General features: G+C 44.7%; 1 protein-coding gene across 1 annotated transcript; it reads right to left on the reverse strand.

Annotated features, from left to right (window-relative positions):
- Nucleotides 1–235: 235 nt before the first annotated feature.
- Nucleotides 236–19,065, reverse strand: CYBRD1 (cytochrome b reductase 1). The gene is made up of 4 exons (XM_081898942.1): nt 18,809–19,065; nt 8,712–8,920; nt 3,560–3,714; nt 236–3,458 (listed from the first exon to the last, which is right to left on the reverse strand). The coding sequence occupies exons 1-4, from the start codon at nt 18,993–18,995 to the stop codon at nt 3,158–3,160; spliced, it is 852 nt and encodes a 283-aa protein (XP_081755068.1). The 5' UTR covers nt 18,996–19,065; the 3' UTR covers nt 236–3,157.
- Between the last annotated feature and the right edge of the window lie 673 nt (nt 19,066–19,738).

Below are 19,738 nucleotides of genomic sequence, written 5' to 3' on the forward strand. Positions count from 1 at the left end.
AGCAACTGGTCACAGTAGGTGCCAGGAGCAACTGTAGCTAGCAAAAAATAAAGTAAAAACACTAGTTACTTTTCCCATTGTGTGGAAGGAGCGGAGTGTGTGTGCCGGAGACCTGCTGTAGTTCATACACATCACACCATGCCATGTTATTTGCATGCTATATTTAAAAGCTGCCTCAAATGCAGCTTGACGATTCATACCCCCAACATAATGGGACTACATAATACCCCGAACGTAAGACTTCATAACTTTTATTGCAATATAAAAAAAGGAACGTAACAAAACATTTGCCCCCCTTTTGCTCTGCAAATGGAATATATTCAAATGGATTTTTTAAAAAACCGCAACATCTTTGGTAATTAGGAAATTACAAAATATTTCCATTTCCTTCTATAAAGAGCTGGGTTATCATTACCAATATACACTGCTTATTCTTATTTACAATACTCTATGTATCTTCTTAAATATACTTCACGAGAAGCATACCTTCAGCTACTGATTTTATGAAATAAGGCAGCCATTGATACAATATTGCAGCCATATACGTTTTTCAAAATAACGAGGGCAAGCACAATACAACTTTCAACATTTTTTGACACTGCCAGAGCTTACCAAACTATTGCACAGCTCACTGAACAGCCATGAGATGGTATTAGGTTGACCATGAACACCACACCGAACATTAACAGACTGATCTGTTCAGGAAGTTCACTTTTCAAAAGTTGATTATACGGAAGCTCATCATGATAGATGACCTGGGCTTACATATAAGGCAGGAGAACCAAAGGAAATGAGAGTGTGAGAAAGAATATGGCCACACCCTCTATCACATGACACCCAACCACTGTCACATGCCATGGGGGCAAAGGGGTTGTTTATGTATGCTAAGACTTCTCTCAGGCTCGCTTCCCACTGCATTGCTGCCAAGGCCTGCAGAAGGGCTTCTAGAACAGGCCATTTACAGAGGATGTCCACTCTTTCCCCCAGTAGGCCTGGTCAGAAGACTGGCATGGACGTATCCAGCTTAGCTTCCGATCAGCTCTCTTCATTCACAGACAAGTGCTGATTTTCATTAGAATTCAGTAGAACAGGGTAGTACAAAGTATAAAAGCCTTTTTTTTTACACAATGAAAACCAGCATGTTTCAGTTTTGAGCCAGAAAGGGGGGGGTGTCAAACAATACCAGAGAATTTTTATAACGAAGAGACACAAACAGCAGATTTGGCCCTGAAGGTCCGGTTGCAGGTTTCTGTAAAATCACATCAGCAGATACAGTGGTACCTCTGGTTGTGAACAGGATCCGTTCCGGAGTCCCGTTCGCAACCCGAGCAGGAGGCAACCTGCGTCTTCGGGTCGCGATTCACCGCTTCTGCGCATGCACGTGACGTCATTTTGAGCGTCTGCGCATGCACGAGTGGCAAAACGCGGAAGTAACCCGTTCCATTACTTCCGGGTCGCCGCGGGATACAACCTGAAAAGATTTAACCCGAAGCGTTTTTAACCCGAGGTATGACTGTACAATTTACAACATATATGTACAACAGTCAACAAACTTCCATAGATTTCCGGTTATATCCCAATGCCCTAAGAAATCATTCCAGAATCACTACTCCTTTTGGGAAAATCTCAGCATAGTGTTTTCAGAATTAAAGCTAGCCCGAGATCTTAAAATTAACTGCTGAATATACTGCTTAGCATTATCTAGAGTCAAGCTGGCTTCCTTACATTTTACAAAATTATGTAACATTTCCTAATGTGTCCACGATAAAGGTTCCGATCTCAATTCCAATGCCTTTTCTTTGTAACCTCCGTCCCTCCCGGATCTCTTTGAAACTGCAGCTCTTATAAAGAAGACCCTTTAACAAACGATGCAACTATAAATAGCAGCCAGCTCCTTAAATAAATAGCATTATGGTTTGTTTAGATGAATGAGGGTACCGTATTGTCAGATTGCTATTTGGCATATAAACGGAAAGTAGTTACTCGTCTGTGCGCTGTGCTAAATGAATTTATTCTGGAGAATTAGAATATCGACTGTAATAACGTGACCGTGGCGAGGGCTTTGTTTTTTTTTGTAAAGTTACAAAGTGCAGGCTGTAAACTAAAGGTAAAATGCCTTTGCATAAAGTTTTCCTATAGCGAAAAGTGTGCAAAGAATGCCATCATTCTTCTTACTGAACATTTCTACCAGTGCCTTTAAGAGGTCAATATTCCAAAGTGTTTTGAAGAGGACTGCTTTAGGATGCAATCCACCAACCTCTGAAGGAAACATCCTTCCACTTATATTGGATTTTTGTCCCACTGGAGTCACAGAAACAAGGGGACCATTTTAATCCAAACACAGTGGCTGAGCAGCCTATATCAATTTCACGCTGTTGTGTAGAAACACTCTTGGTAGCCGTGCTTGATGGACTATGCCCTCCAATACTGTTAGGGTGCCAATTATGTGGTTTCACGTGAGATGAAGTGTGCAATGTAAAAAAAACAAAAACCTAAACACCAAAGCTTGTGTGAAATCAAGGGATGGAGGAGTTAGATGTTGCGATGCCAGTTGTGTAAGATAACCTAGAATGGCACAAACAGATCTCTGATTGCACCTCTGAGACTATAAGGGCTGATATGAGCAACACTCATAGGAAGATTGTAATCATTTTGGCAAATCTTTATGCAATGTCTGCCCACCGAAACCTTTCCTCTCTTTCAATACCTGTGCTATTTTTCTCCTAATTGGTTTATAGCCATTTTTCTGGAGACCCTTCCGTTACAAACACCCTAACCTTTTATTTGTTTTAGTGATAACATTGTCATGGCGATGGTTTTAGGATCTGCTCACCCCCAAAATATGGGAAGGAATGGAGCACCACACTGGCAAGCTGCTCCTCAAAGAGATTTGCCAGCAGCTCAAGACCACAGGCCTTGTTCCAGCGGAAAACTGACCTGCTCCATTCCAGCCCCATGTCGATGAAAAGTTACATTCAGAACTGACCAATAAACACGAGCTCTTCTAGAATCAAAATCCTTGCCGCCTCATCATCAATGAATATCCCAGTAGCACTAAGCAAGCAATATATATTGTGTTGTTGCACAGCTAAAGGGGCGAGGGAGAAAAATAGCCCTTTTGGTATTGAGAGATGTACGGCTGTAGCATCCAACACCTTCACATGGTTGACCTCTGACCAGCTTCGTCCAGTTTCAGGTTGCGTTTCCTGGCTGCCTCGCTGTTGAACTCCACGTCAGACTTCTCCACGTTGCTGCAGTCCGTCATAGTCGATCCCTCTTTGTCAAGCGTTCCTCCGTTTCGGTGGGAGATTTTCAAATCCGGCTCCTGCGGGCGCTTCCAGTGGGGCCTTGTTGCCATCCACAAAATAACAGCACCAAAGACCAAGATCAGAACACCAAGAACGTTGACAAAGATGGCCTCTGGGGGAGAATCTTTATATTTATATCCAGGGCTCGATCTGGAAAAAGAAAGCTGTTATAAGAGCAGCGCTCGAGACCAAACAAGAAAAACACCAAGAACTTTTTTTAATTTATGGCGACGTAAATAAAAAATACTTACAAAGCAAAAATAAGTTTTTCTGTGAATCCCATGAGGGCTGTCGCAATCACCGTTCCGAAGATTAGAAGGCCAAAATAAGCATGAATTGGCATCAGGGTTGCCCGAAGAGAACCGGGAGCAAAGGGAAGCAGGAAGACAGCAACACCTAGAACAAGCTACACAGAAATAGCAAGTTATTTTACTGGGATATGTTGTTTAAACAGATAACACAAGGACTAAAATAACTACAGTACAAGAATGGGAAATGATGTACCTCACTTATGCCTCACTTTTTTTTTCTTTCCAAATTCTGACTGTGAAAAGTTGAAAGTGTGGCTTAAATTTGCAACCTTACAAAAATGGGCTTTTACGATATCGCTGCTGAAACAGACATACGGTAAAACGGAACGGGTGTGAGTGCCTGCAGTATTAAATCATATGGCTTATATTAGGGCATGGGTAGGCAAACTGAGGCCCGGGTGCCGGATCTGGCCCGATAGCCTTCTCAATCCGGCCTGCGGACGGTCCAGGAATCAGCATGTTTTTCCATGAGTAGAATGTGTCCTTTTATTTAAAATGCATCTCTTGGTTATTTGTTGGGCATAGGAATTCGTTCATTCCCCCCCCCAATAGTCCACCCCCCAAGGTCTGAGGGACAGTGGACCAGACCCCTGCTGAAAAAGTTTGCTGACCCCTGTATTAGGGCATTGTCTTTCTCTCTCCCCCCCCCTTTTAATTTTAAAGGTGCGGCTTATATTTGGGTGCGGCTTATATTTGGATCAATACAGTAATTGTAAAACTGAAAACTAAAAAAAAATTTTTTTAAAGGAAAAGTATTGAAGCAGCCATGATGTATTCTCTCGGAGCGCACCCAGTCACATGTTCAAGATAAGTCCCGGTGTGGCTTAGCCTTCCATGCTAACTGAGCCAAGGCATCCTGCGGCGCTTTAAAGAATATCCAATTAATTGCGGCATAAATTTCCGTGGGCCAGAGCCTACTGAGATGCATAAACTGCCAAACACACATGCAATACAGACAGAAGCCAAGAGGAGGATGCTGTTAAAACCTGGAGCCAGAAGTCCAAGTGATGCAAAACAGAGTTATGCCCTCTTGCCTTGTAGAGCAGAAAAACAAACGAGAACCAGACAGGAGGGTAAAATATCACATTAGGAGTGGGTGTGACTGTGACTCATTTCCAAGTCTTTCTTTTTAATGAACAGGCAAAGCAAGATGAACAGCGCAAAAGAGGGACAATAATTTTCGGTAGTGAGCTGGCCGCTCCCGGTCCTACATCTGATGGAATTCACCTGCTTCCTAGTCTGCCTATAAACACTACAAGGAAGAAGGACAGAAGCAGCAAGCGAAGGTCTATATTTCCTATAACTTGATTTTTTAAAACCTCTCCTCCAGGCTGTTTCATCACATGTGATGAAAATGTTCTAAGCTCAACAACTACTCGAATATGTTTTGGAAGCTGTAATGGAAATATAATGTTCCCCGTAATTATATTAAAGGGATTTATTATTACTATTATGGTTTATGAATCGCCTTTCATATATATTTTGACAATATTTACAATCATGCAATAGAACCTAAGAGTAGATTTAAACACAATACAAACCATCATCCAAGCAAGAAACAGACCCAATTCCCAACCCGGCTAAAAAAGCATGTTTGTTTCTTTAAAAAAACCAAACATTTAAGTTGTTTCTGGAAATTGCTAGTAGCGGAGACCTGCTGTATCTCAACAAGGCTGCTGCTCCACAAATGGGCAGGCAAAAATAGGGGTATTAACTATAATTATTATTTATTATTTATACTCCACCCACCTGGCTGGGTTTCCCCAGCCACTCTGGACGGCTCCCAGCAGAATATTTAAAACACGCTAAAACATCAAACATTAAAAGCTTCCCTAAACAGGGCTGCCTTTAGATGTCTTCTAAAAGTCATGTAGTTGTTTATTTCCTTGACATCTGATGTAAAGGACAGAAATATTTAATGTTTAAAGGGAAGAAATATTTAATGTAGTTTTCTTAGCTGTACTTTTATGTGGAAGGCGCTGAAAACCTCTAGACCAAACAGTGACCATACACAGAAACAGATTTAACTTATCTAAATAGTGATTAAAGAAAGGTGACAGTGATGCTTAAGCTCATTAAAACTATATCGTTTAAAACCAGAGCTCTTAACTTGTTGGCAAAATATCGCCATCATGTATGGAGCTAAGGTTGCATATTTCTGAAAATGCTACATGTTCACTTTAAATGCTCATCATCTTACACAACAGAGAAGATGAGGTCATTTCAAGATATTAAAGAAAACAAAAACATATTTATTTATTTATTAAAGGGTTTAAAATAAGGATTGTCTGCCTAAGAACCAACTGCTCTGTTGCTTATTATTCTGATATGTTGTTTAGCAAGCATGAAATGAGGGCATGTTATTTGTCGATGGGTTACTTAGCTCATCCCAACCGTCTTGAAACGTCACCCTAAGCAAATAAACGAAGCCCTCGTGAGCTAAAATCCAAGCCGGCGCATTCCTTGTGTGCACCTCCAAACCAAAGAGCCGGCCGCAACACATGCAAGCTGGGCACTCATCCATGGAGCTGACAGACCAGTTTTGAGTGGGCACGAAGAGCGAGCGCTTTCATCCTCAAAGTAGGTCCCACTACGCAGGTGCTCTGGCGAACAACGTGGGGGGGAAAACACACAAAACGGTGCTACTCGCTGTGTTGCATTCACTCTGTGGATTAGGCTGAGATCCTACCTGCCCTTGGACTGTCTCGCCAGAGTGGTGCATGCTCCAGTTATCTCTCGCTTGGACTACTGCAATGCGCTCTATGTGGGGCTACCTTTGAAGGTGACCTGGAAACTACAACTAATCCAGAATGCAGCAGCTAGACTGGGGGCGGCCGCCAGGACCATATAACACCGGTCTTGAAAGACCTACACTGGCTCCCAGTACGTTTCCGAGCACAATTCAAAGTGTTGGTTCTGACCTGCAAAGCCCTAAACGGCCTTGGTCCTGTATAACTGAAGGAGCGTCTCCACCCCCATCATTCTGCCTGGACACTGAGGTCCAGCGCTGAGGGCCTTCTGGCAGTTCCCTCACTGCGAAAAGCCAAGTTACAGGGAACCAGGCAGAGGGCCTTCTTGGTAGTGGCACCCGCCCTGTGGAACGCCCTCCCACCAGATGTCAAAGAGAAAAATAACTACCAAACTTTTAGAAGACATATGAAAGCAGCCCTGTTTAGGGAAGCTTTTAATGTTTAATAGGTTATTGTATTTTAGTGTTTTGTTGGAAGCCGCCCAGAGTGGCTGGGGAAACCCAGCCAGATGGGCGGGGTATAAATAATATATTATTATTATTATTATTATTATTATTATTATTATTATTATTATTATCCCGCCTTTGTCCCAGAACGAGGACTCAAGGCTGCTTACAAAAATTAAAGCAAACATGAATAAAACGCAGAAAGCTAACAACATATATAAAAGCTGATGCTTAAAAAGGATTTAAAATATAGCAAAGTTAAACGGATATAAAAACAAACCCATTAAAATACGGATAAAAACAGCACAGCACTCTTAAAAACCCTTTCCTTAAAAGCAGCCAGTTCCCAATAATCTGCAGAAATAAAACAGTCTTCACCTGCAGGTGGAAGGAAAAGGAGCCAGTCTTGATTCTCTAAGAAGAGAGTTCCAAAGGATGAGGAAACGCAGCACTGGTGAGCTCTTATCTTTTGTGAATAGCGGCGTCAGGCAAATTTACCAGAAATCCCAATAGCCGGAATTGATTCAGGCCCCATCGATATTTGAGGCTTACTTCCGAATCTCAGTGGCTATCTTGTGTCCAGGCCCCCACTGCTTTTTAAGCTCCTACCGTTGGGTTTCCCTTCTCACCTTTTAAGTGTTCCTGAAGAATTTCCATTATATGGGAGCTTTAGAATAGGGGTGTGGGTCCTCTGGTAGATCAGCAGGGCATCCGAAGGGCATCTCCTATTATCACTGAAAATGCTGGCCGAGGCTGAAGGAATCTGTAGCCGAACACCGACTAGAGAGCCACAGGCTCCCTGTTCCTGCTGCAGAGCTTCACACTGAATCAAACATTTCTCTTCCTTCGTCTACCATTTTAAAGAACCATTCTGTTATGTACTGAGTTGAATAGGATCCAGAATGCAGCAGTCTGATTGGTCCTAGAACAATAGGATCCAGAATGCAGCAGTCTGATTGGTCCTAGAACAATAGGATCCAGAATGCAGCAGTTTGATTGGTCCACAGGAGCCACCCAATCCAGCTCCAGGTGGAAGTGAATCCGCGACCTGATTGGCCTACAGGAGAATCCCAGAATTAGCCAATCACGTGGGGCCGATTGTGTAAATAGTGTATATAAAGCAGACATTCTGGGGGAACTTCCATTCCTACTCCCCACTATGAGCTGAACAAAGAGCATGAAATCCACTCTCAACTCAGAGTACATTTCACATTCTAAACCACCTCAGGTACGGTCTTATATGAAATACACCTAGTGCCATCCATTATGAGGTGGAGGAAGGGGGAACTTTTTGAACCCAGGGCAGATTTTTACTTTTGAAAGGCAAAGGAATTGAAACATTTGAACAGAAACCCACACAATGACTTTGCATAGAATCTATTTCTACCCTGCATACAGAATGCTGTTTCCTCTTTAGCATGGTGGCTTAGTACTTGGAAATCATTTCGATGCCCCCCTCCCCTGATAAGACTGAATTGGATAGATTTTTTAATCTTGTTTTTCCTATTCAATGGCATCCTGCGGTGTCAATTCCAAGATGCTGGCAAACTATTTCTTTCTTTCTCTCCCGCCCCCCCCCCCAGCCCAGGTGTTGCTTGATTACCAGGGGGAAAGCATCTTTTTAAAAAGTGCTTGAAATGAACGAATTTGTATCCTGAGAATCTAGCCTGCCTAAAGAAAACTTGCACATTTTTACATAATCTATTCTGCTCACAATGAACACACGGAGTTTGGCTTACCTGCCTACAAACTGTTGCATTTCTGTGGTAAATACAAAGTGCCCAATTGAAGCGATTCAAACACAGGCCATTCGGGTATGCAAACATACTGTTAATAAAGACAAGACAGAACAACTTATTCCACCTCTTTAAGTGCTGTTTATAGAAGGTGTCTAACCTGCAGAGCATAACAAATGACAGCAGTCAACCCGATCCAGCTGTGCAGACTGTACATGTTGGGAATACTCTTGGCATTGTGGAAATCCCAAACAGCCACCAGAGCAATAACTGCAAGCACCAGAGCGATGGTATTTAACCCAGCATGGATTAATTTCATCAGGAATTTACTGCATTTCCAGGTCCACGGTAACCGGTACACAATGATTGCTAGAGGAGGAGAAAGAAAAGGAAGAGTTCAGAATTTTTTACAAAACTATTTTCTCTCCCCAGAATGTTAAAGGCCGTTCATGTGTTATTCAAATTATACCTATCAGCTTTTGAGGATTTAGCTAGGGACGCCTGGCTCAAGACGTCACTCCCTCTTCGAAAGCCAAAAACTTGCTTGCTACTGCAGCAGCCAGAATACTTGTGGCCCAAAAATGGAAATTACAGGAGACCCCAACGATAATAGAATGGCAGGCCAAATTTTTTGAGTACACAGAATCAGCTAAAATGACATATAGAATTCGAGACCAAAAAGGTACAAAGTTCGAAGAAGAGTGGGGTTAATTTGTGGTATATATAAGAAATAACTGTAGAAGTTTAAAAACTACGGCAGGGTTAGCATAAATCCTGTGATGTGTATAGAAGGTCAGTAAGAATCTACAAGAGAAGATATGTTTTAAGAAAACCCAGGCAGGGAAGGAAGGAAGTCGCGGCGTGAAGATACGCAATGTAAATAAGATGACGCAAAATGTTGATTGCAAAAGATTGTTTTATTTGTTGTTTGTGGAAAATTTAATAAAAAAGCATTAAAAAAAAGAAAGAAAGCCAAAAACTTGCTCAAGAGGAGTACCAGATTTTCACGTGGCACAGTATGAGATTCCTGTGATGCTTCCTGCTAAATAAGCCATGTTATGCAGCAATGGAACATGCCAAGCTGAGACGTCACTTCTCCTTAACTTTGGCCCATTCCTTCCATGATGCCACTAACTCTTTTAACTCCCAAAATGAGGAATTCCCTGATCATTGGGCCACACTGGCCGAGGCTGAAAGAAGCTGGGCGTCCAGCAATATCCGAGAAGCTCCCCATCCCTGCTTTATACCTCAGCTGTTTTTCCCTACCATCTTCCCTCAGGACATTTCTCCCAAACATGCATTTGCACCTAGTTTACCAGAGCAGTTACTAATAATTCCCCCCACATGATTCTGAACGTTGCCAAGGTGAGTCGATTTATATACATGATGGCTTACATCAAGTATCAGCATGGCTAATGCTGACCAGATTCCCCCAGAGCCAGGATTTGCATGCCAAAGGCTGATTTCAAAGGCAATCTTGCTTGTTGACAATGTAGACCAAAGCACAAGAAAAGGAAACAGTACATAAACCAAACACTCCTGTTCTCCTAACCATGGTTTGGAGATCAGGAATGTTGCATCTGAATCAAACCGATGCAGATTGTTGTGTCTGCATCATGCAGGGTGGGGTGGGGTATGGTTTTCATTCAATTGTTTCAGCAGTGTTGCTCTTCAACCCCACATCCTATGGTCAGAAGTGCTGGACAGGTCAATGCCTTACAGAAGCACTTTCCAAACTGTGTGTCACGACGCGTTGGTGTGTCGGCTGCAGTGTGTAGCACTAATAATAATAATATATTTATACCCTGCCCATCTGGCTGGGTTTCCCCAGCCACTCTGGGCAGCTCCCAACAAAATATTAAAAACACGATAAAACATTAAAATCTTCCCTAAACAGGGCTGCCTTCAGATTTCTTCCAGCTCCTCCCAGGGCTGGAAAGGGGTTAGTTTAACCTCCGGTTTGCTAGTAAAACTGAATTACAGTGGTGCCTCGCAAGACGAAAAGAATCCGTTCCGCGAGTCTCTTCATCTTGCGTTTTTTTCGTCTTGCGAAGCAAGCCCATTAGCAGCTTAGCGCTATTAGCGGCTTAGCGGATCAGCTGATAAGCAGCTTAGCGGATCAGCTGTTAAGCGGCTTAGCGGATCAGCTGATAAGCGGCTTAGCGGATCAGCTGATAAGCGGCTTAACGGCTTGGGAAAAAGGGGGGGGGGAAACCCCGCAGAAACTCGCAAGACATTTTCGTCTTGTGAAGCAAGCCCATAGGAAATTCGTTTTGTGAAGCACCTCCAAAACGGAAAACCCTTTCGTCTAGCGGGCTTTCCGTCTTGCGGGGCACCACTGTACTGTGTCACGAAATGATGCATGTCTAAAAAGTGTGTGCTCAGGATGAAAAGTTGGGAAAGCTCTGCCTTACAGGTTTAGGGCTGATCCCAGGTCCCAGTCATTCAGGCCAGTCAGTTGTTTGATTCAGTTCACAGGTCCTTTGGGGACAGATCCATAATCCCCAAGCCTATTAAAGCATAGTCATAGAATCAAAGAATTGAGTTGGAAGGGATCACAAGGATCCTCTAGTCCAACTCCCTGCAATGCAGGAATCTTTTGCCCAATGTAAGGGCTCAAACCCTCAACTCTGAGATTCAGTTTTTCATGCTCTACCAACTGACTACTCAATGCATATTGAAAGCACATGAGTTCCCCCAAATAATTCTGGATACTTTCGTTTGTTAAAGGTGTTGGAAATAGCTCTGTGAGGGGGGAACTACAATTCCTGGAATTTTGGGGGAGAAAACATGCTTCAAATGTGCATAGAATATGATTTAAATGTGTAGTGTGGATCGTCAAACTAGCAACTGGCTAGCAGTGTGGTAAAGACACACAAAAAACCTAACCTTCCTACAACTTTATTATCTATAGTTCCTTGGAGGCAGAGGAAACCGAGATTTCCTGAAGTGGCATGTCAGTGTAGAAAGACTTAAACCCAATCCATTTTCCCCACTCTTCTCCAGTCACCTGGCCAGGAAAAAGCCAGTTCAGGAAGAAGGGGTGAACACAGCAGTTGCTTGCTATGAACAACATCACTTTTAAGGCTCTATAAGCCTTATAAAACATTCTAATTTATGTACAGCGCATGCCAAGGTCTACACATCCACTATATAAGTCATAAAGAAAACTCTGTTCCTAAATGGAATGTCCTGGAACTGGAACCAATGTATATTTCCCTATGCTATTGGAAGCACAATATTGACATTTGAAGACGTCGTCTTTTCAAGTTAACTGTACACAACCTTTCTGCAATTTCACAGCTTTTTCTTCCCCCCCTCCAAGGAGTTGAAGAAAAGCACATTCAGACTGGAAATATGGTAGCCTTGTTTTCAACAGGTTGAGGGGAAGAGCACCAGTTTAAACACAGAAGAACAAAGAAAGTTCAGCTATTAAGTGCTTACATGCAGCTTCTCGTAGGAATGTTTGTATGCCAACAAGTCCTGTTGAGTCCAAAGGGGCTTAATAAGCCTTTGGCAAGCAGGCACAGAGATGCTTAAAAAGCATATCATAATTTTATTTGGGGGCAGGAAGAAGGCTGCACACAATTCTGTCCACGTAGCTCCCCACCCCCCCCCTTCTTAGTAGCGTTTTGGCTTCCTCTAATAAGAGCGTCAAATGCTAATAAAAACCTAGTCCTGTGACAGATCACATTCTTTTGTTCCTGGCACATCCACTTACAAACCACACAAATGGATTTGCACATTGCAATTTTACGAGCACACGTATAATATTTTATATGCGTTCGTAAGAAGCTACATTGTGTGAGCTGTTCCGCATTACTGTGCGTCTAACGCGACAGGTAATTCAGGTGAATGCAATTGCTAAAGCTGAAGAATAATGTGACCTAACTGCAGCAAGCTGGCTGAACTGAAAACAGACTGTTGCCAAAGAATGCACATAGTTAAGTTCTTTCATTTTCCACATACTCTTCTGCTTTTCTATAACTCAATACTCCCTTTGTCTTCCTGCATTCTTGATAGGCATTCTTAGTCTTGTCAGGCTGTGCAAAGAGTTCTCTCCCTTTACGTTAAGTATTTACTCCGCTTCTGTCACCCTGTCCTCTCATACCCAAGTTATACCTTCTTTATGTCACATCTTGTCAGTTTGCTTACCAAACTCCCCTCTGCACCTCAACATTGTTTTATAGGGACACGGGTGGCACTATGGGTTAAACCATAGAGCCTTGCCAATCAGAAGGTTGGCGGTTCGAATCCCCGCGACGGGGTGAGCTCCCGTTGCTCGGTCCCAGCTCCTGCCAACCTAGCAGTTCGAAAGCACGTCAAAGTGCAAGTAGATAAATAGGTACCACTCCGGCAGGAAGGTAAACGGCATTTCTGTGCGCTGCTCTGGTTCGCCAGAAGTGGCTTAGTCATGCTGGCCACATGACCCAGAAGCTGTACGCCGGCTCCCTCGGCCAGTAAAGCGAGATGAGCACCGCAACCCCAGAGTCGTCCGTGACTGGGCCTAATGGTCAGGGGTCCCTTTACCTTTACCATGCAGCAATGGGTACCCAAATAAGAAATTTTAAATCAACATTAGGAAGCCAAGTGTTGCTCCCTCAAAAAGTGGGGGAACAAAATAAAACGCAGTTGAGAAAAAAGAACAAACCATGAATAAGATTATTGTACTTCTTAATATCATCTCTGCTCCTCGTCTTACTTGCCACTTCCCTCTCAGCATCAATAGGGGGGTGGGGAAATCTTGGCTTTCCAAAAGTTGCTGGATTACAAATTGCATCATCTCTCACCAATGACCATGTTGGCTACAGCTGATGGGAACTCTAGTCTAACAAGCTCTAGAGAACCACAAGCTCCCCCACCCCTGTTCTAAATAGTATACTGACATAGGGATGCGGGTGGTGCTATGGTCTAAACCACTGAGCCTCTTGGGCTTGCCGATCAGAAGGTCAGCGGTTTGAATCCCTGTGATGGAGTGAGCTCCCATTGCTCTGTCCCAGCTCCTGCCAACCTAGCAGCTCGAAAGCACACCAGTGCAAGTAGATAAATAGGTACCGCTGCGGCGGGAAGATAAACAGCATTTCCGTGCGCTCTGGTTTCTGTCACGGTGTTCCGTCGCGCCAGAAGTGGTTTGGTCCTGCTGGCCACATGACTCAGAAAGCTGTTTGTGGACAAATGCCGGCTCCCTTGGCCTGAAAGCGAGATGAGCACCACAACCACAGTCACCTTTGACTGGACTTAACCGTCCAGGGGTCCTTTACCTTAGTATATTGACATGCTGCACAGTTTTAAGCTTAAGGTTGTAATTCTATACTGGAAAATGTCAGAAGGAAAATGAATTGATATACATGTAGATATATGCAACATTTTTATATGTAACTGTGTATTTTTGTAATATTTTGTTTAAGTTGTTTGATGTTGCTTCAGTTCTCTGTACATCGCTTAAAATATTTTTAATATATTACATGGTATAGAAATTAAATATTTTTAATATATTACGTGGTATAGAAATTAAATAAACAATCAACCAAACTCACTGAACTCAAGTGGGACTTCTGTACAGGACTGAACTGTAGATGTCTTCCTTTTCCAATTTTCTATCATAACAAATACCGTTGTTTTTAAAGTTGAATTGTAATATTGTCTTTATTCTCCAGCTTTAGTGCCTCTTATTACCGGATGCTATTAAAACTAATAATAAATAATAATAATAATAATAATAATAATAATAATAATAATAATTTATTATTTATACCCCGCCCATCTGGCTGGGCCTCCCCAGCCACTCTGGGCGGCTTCCATAAAAACAAAAAATACAGTAAAATATCACACGTTTAAAACTTCCCTGAACAGGGCTGCCTTAAGATGTCTTCTGAATGTCAGGTGGTTGTTTATCGCTTTGACATCTGCTGGAAGGGCGTTCCACAGGGTGGGCGCCACTACCGAGAAGGCCCTCTGCCTGGTTCCCTGTAGCTTTGCTTCTCGCAATGAGGGAACCGCCAGAAGGCCCTCGGCGCTGGACCTCAGCGTCCGGGCAGAATGATGGGGGTGGAGACGCTCCTTCAGGTATACTGGACCGAGGCCGTTTAGGGCTTTAAAGGTCAGCACCAACACTTTGAATTGTGCTCGGAAACATACTGGGAGCCAATGTATGTCTTTCAAGACCGGTGTTATATGGTCTCGGCGGCCGCTCCCAGTCACCAGTCTAGCTGCCGCATTCTGGATTAGTTGTAGTTTCCGAGTCACCTTCAAAGGTAGCCCCACGTAGAGTGCATTGCAGTAGTCCAAGCGGGAGATAACCAGAGCATGCACCACTCTGGCAAGACAGTCCGCAGGCAGATAGGGTCTCAGCCTATGTACCAGATGGAGCTGGTAGGCAGCTGCCCTGGACACAGATTTGACCTGTGCCTCCATGGACAGCTGTGAGTCCAAAATGACTCCCAGGCTGCGCACCTGGTCCTTCAGGGGCACAGTTACCCCATTCAGGACCGGGGAATCCTCCACACCTGCCCGCCTCCTGTCCCCCAGAAACAGTACTTCTGTCTTGTCAGGATTCAACCTCAATCTGTTAGCCGCCATCCATCCTCTAACCGCCTCCAGACACTCACACAGGACCTTCACTGCCCTCACTGGTTCTGATTTAAAAGAGAGGTAGAGCTGGGTATGAACCAACCCAGCACTATAACTGCACTTACAGTGCAATACCATATACAGTGGTACCTCGGTTGTCGAACATAATCCATTCCGGAAGACCGTTCGACTTCCAAAACGTTTGACAACCCAGGCACAAAGGGCGGTCTGCAAAGTAAATGGAGAAAATTGGGGGGGGGGGATGCAGCTGAAGCCGTTCAACTTCCAAGGCGCATTTGAAAACGGAAGCATTTACTTCCTGGCTTTTGGCATTCGAAAACCAAAACGTTTGGCTAGGGGCATCTTTAGCAGATGCGGCGCCGGGGTGCAAATATCCGCCCAGTGCCCCCAAATTACCACAGATAGTGTTGGTAGCTGCACACTGCCAGCCATCCGGTGGCCCCCACAACTCTTCCGCATGCCGCTGCGGGAGAGTGATCCCCGCAGAGGCATGCGAGTGAGGTTGTGCCCCTCCCAAGCCTCCTCGGGAGGAGAGTGACCCCCGCAGAGGCTTGGGAGGGAAGCTGTGTGCCTGCCAGCCTTACGGCGAGCATGCAGGGAAAGGGGAGGCCACCGGCAAAGCCGCGCAGCTCCCCCACTTGCCGGGGCGCCCCTGAGAGGCCGGTGCCTTGGCACGACGCACCACTAAGCCCCATGGGAAAGACGGCTCTGCGTTTGGCTTCAGAGATGCTCGAAAACCGAGGTACCACTGTTCACGTCTATTCAAAAGTCTCAGTGTTTTCAATGGAGCATATTCCAAGGTACTGTAACTGTATAAAACTTTGTAGGACTGCAGCCTTAGTCAAAACAGAAGCATGAAGAAATAAGACAGTATGGATGCAAAACATACGTTCAAGGTTGTAATCTTATCCAGTTATTTGGGAGTAAGCCCTGTTGAGCCTGATACGTCTTCTCGAGTAGACATGCAGTGTTACTGATAGCGTGCTGCATGAGGAGAGCCTGTTTTTGGCCACAAATTTTAGCTGGGCAGGGGAGAGAAAATAACTTAAGAACTTAAGAAGAGTCTGCTGGATCAGGCCAATGGCTGCCCATCCAGACCAGTATTCTGCTCTCACAGTGGCCAACCAGGATACAACTGCAAGCAGGATACAACCCCAAGAGTAATCTCCCCTCCTGTGGTCTTCAGCAACGGCCATTGTTAAGTATTACTGCCTCCAACTGTTATTGAGAGCATAATACAGTGGTACCTCAGGTTACATACACTTTAGGTTACAGACTCCGCTAACCCAGAAATAGTGCTTTAGGTTAAGCACTTTGCTTCAGGATGAGAACAGAAATCATGCTCCGGCGGTGTGGGCGGCGGCAGGAGGCCCCATTAGCTAAAGTGGTGCTTCAGGTTAAGAACAGTTTCAGGTTAAGAACGGACCTCTGGAACGAATTAAGTACTTAACCCGAGGTACCACTGTAATCATGGCTAGTAGCCACAGATGGCCTTCTACTGCAATCCTTGCGAGTGTGCTGGATTGCGGAATGTGTTAGTCAAGGCTCGAGTGTGTTAATTTTCTACCAACTGCACAATGCTCCTAAGGCAGCTATTATCATCTACAGCCTTGGGCTAAAAATCTTAAGACAAATCTACTCAGATTAAGTCTCTGGGTATACATGTACCAGTTTCCCACCTTAAAGGTTCATGACATGATTTTTCTTGCTCATGCACGATCCAGCTCAGTCATGGTGGATAAAATCCCCCCCCCAAAAAAAATTACAACACGATGAAACAACTTAAGCAAAATCAAATCAATCCCCAAATGAAAAGGAAAAAAAAGAGGCTCAAACATTCCAGTTTTCAGTTCACATCAAGTGAGTCAAACATCGGTAAACAGGAAGCACAGATAATGTTAAGCCTTCCTGGCTTGATGGAATCCAGATGTGGTTGTGACCCTGCCACAAAAAATGCAGCCATGGGAGGGAGTGGGGGCTAGAAGGCTTCTTCTTCTTCTTCTTTGCTGCATGTTGTATAAGAAACTGATTGTGTAATTAAATAAGTGGACTACGCCTCAGAAGAATGCATTTTTGTAGCACACTGCTGGATCACATTTACTCAGAAATAAGTCAAGTAAGTTTTGCACTGCACAGTTCTCTGGACAATGAATGCGTTCTGCATTCTCCCTTATCCACTCCCCCGGGGGGGGGGGAGTCAAGAATTCAGCAACATGGAATACTTAAAAGAGCCCTGCGCTCTGGGACTGATCTGTGTGCTAACAATTCTGGCTGCGTGCAACAGAGCCGGCTTTCAAGAGCTTCAACTTGCTGCAGAAAAAGCAGAAGTAGTGGCAGCTGCGATCTTAGTTTTGCTTAAGAAATTGAGGCTGCAATCCTGGCCAACCGAACGCAGCAAAACTGAAAAGTTATAAAACATAGCCTTCTGCAGCCGCAAGGAAACTCAGCAATCCGCATTCAGTTCAATGGAACTTCTTCTTTGGTTTACTCTCAAGTCGCCACGCAGTCTTAGCGAGTACACACTCGCTTTCTTTTTCTCCCCCCCCCCCCATTTTTTTTAACACATTCACTGAAAATGCAAGTTCGTCTTTTCTCTTATTTTTTTCAATTTCCCGCCCCGTCCTCCATGGAGTTTTCGATTCACCCCTTCTGCTGAACTTTACCTTCTTCTGTTTATTAAATTATAACCCCTATAATCGAATCCCTTCTGTTGTTCATAGCTCAAATCCTGCTCACGAGTTCATCGTACACCTAATAGTCCATAAAACACTCATCGTTAGAGGTGATCTCTGTTGGAAGCCGCCCAGAGTTCCAAAGCCAGAAGTTCCAAAAAACAACATTATTGCTGTTGTTGTTATTTGTCATCGCTCTTGATTTTGCTGTTAATTTCACCAGTTCTGCATAGCCACAGCCGTCTGACTTATCCATTCTTCTTTCCTGGGAAGTTCTTCCTTGCCCAAAAGAGAACCCTAGCTGCTGTCGCTACACACCTAAACAACTTTCAATGCTTTCTAACCAGCCGCAGAAGTTTGGGGCAGCTGAGATGCAAGCAGCCCCGTTTCTCTCCATGTATAATTTTTCTTAATTTTTCTGTTTTACAACTTAGAGTGCTCATTTAGACATCCTTGAAATATCCGTGACTTCCCTTCTTCTCTTTCCGTGGTTCCTTTTCCGTATCATAAATCCCTGCGTATTTTCCTAAACCATTCAGTATTCCATTCTTACATCCGTCCAAACTTCTTTTACACTGTTGACTTTATCTCAACGCTGCCAACGTTTACAAGGGTACACAATTCCCCCCACACACAATATTCAAATAAACACTTTCCAAATAAGTTTAGAGAAGCACCCCCTCCCGCTTTCTCGACCCCCCCCCAACGCAGATTCGAGCCCCCTCTCTCCCCGCGCTTCCCCACCCCCTCGATGCAGTGGCGTAGCGTGGGTTGTCAGCACCCGGGGCAAGGCAAGTAATTTGCGCCCCCTAACCCGTGGATTTGCGCCCCCTAACCCATGGATCTGCGCCCCCTAACCCTAACCCCCAGATGTTGCGCCCGGTGCAGCCGCCCCCCCTGCACCCCCCACGCTACGCCACTGCCTCGATGCCTCTCCAAGAGGCGCGCAAAGCTCTGCCTCCGGGCACCGCGCCGCTTGCGCGCTTTTACGCACCGATCCCTTGCACGAAGACGAAGCCCGTGATGAGGAGCACCGGGTGCCAGTTGAACTCGGCGTCCCCCCCGTCCCAGGCGAGCCCCTCGCGGTAGTGCAGAACCCAGACGAGGGCGAAGACGACGGAGCAGAAGCCTAGCAGCAGCGCCGACGCCAGCAGCGCCAGAAAACACCAGTAGCCCTCCATCTTTCACCCTCCCCCGACGCCGTTACGCAGCACCACGGGCTTCTTATAGACCCAAACAAACGCCACAGACGGGGCGGAGCTGCGCCGAGGCAGCTCCAGGCAAGCAGGCAGGAAAGGCAGGCGGGACCTCCTGATTTCCTCCCCCTGGAGGGGAAGCGAGAGAAGCGGAATTCTTCCCGGGAGGATGGCGGAGGGGGAAGTCTGTTCCCCCCGGGGCTTTTTCTGCGCCCCCCTCGGGCAATCCGCTATACCCCAGTGGTCAAACTTGTGGAAACAATTTAGGAGAAGTTGTGTTCCTTTTATTTTCTTTTTTTAAAAGAATCTTTACAATTGAATATCAATTGAGAATAATTTTTCAGAACAGCTCAATATTACTTGCTTTCAGAAACGCTTGCCCCCATTCCCCCCCCCTCAAAAAATGCTTCAAAGCCGTGGTTACCAACCTGGGGCACGCACACGCCCCACAAGGGGAGGCAATTTGATTTGGGGGGGGCGATTCGAGAATGAGTTATTAAGAGTGATTTTTTGTTTTTGTTTACTTCCTCCACTGAATAGGAGTTCACTCTTTGAATAATAAGAATTATATGTCACGGGGGGGCGGGCACCAGGATTTTAGAGATGTTTAAGTGGGACATGGCCAAAAAAGTTTGGGGACCACTGCTTTACAGCGCCTAAGACACTGTTGATAAAACAGTTTCCAAATCTTCATCAGTCCCGTAGTATAGATCTTCCATAATAAACTG

This window comes from Podarcis melisellensis (genome assembly GCF_964234715.1).
Source record: "Podarcis melisellensis genome assembly, chromosome: 1".
NCBI classification, from domain to species: Eukaryota; Metazoa; Chordata; class Lepidosauria; order Squamata; family Lacertidae; genus Podarcis; species Podarcis melisellensis.

Coding starts and splice junctions, on each gene's coding strand:
- CYBRD1 (XM_081898942.1), bottom strand. CDS start 18,995: ATGGAGGGCTACTGGTGTTTTCTGGCGCTGCTGGCGTCGGCGCTGCTG. Junction 3,715..8,711: donor TCATTTGTTATGCTCTGCAG/GTTAGACACCTT, acceptor ATTTCTGTGTAG/CTTGTTCTAGGTGTTGCTGT. Junction 3,459..3,559: donor GAAAAACTTATTTTTGCTTT/GTAAGTATTTTT, acceptor TTCTTTTTCCAG/ATCGAGCCCTGGATATAAAT.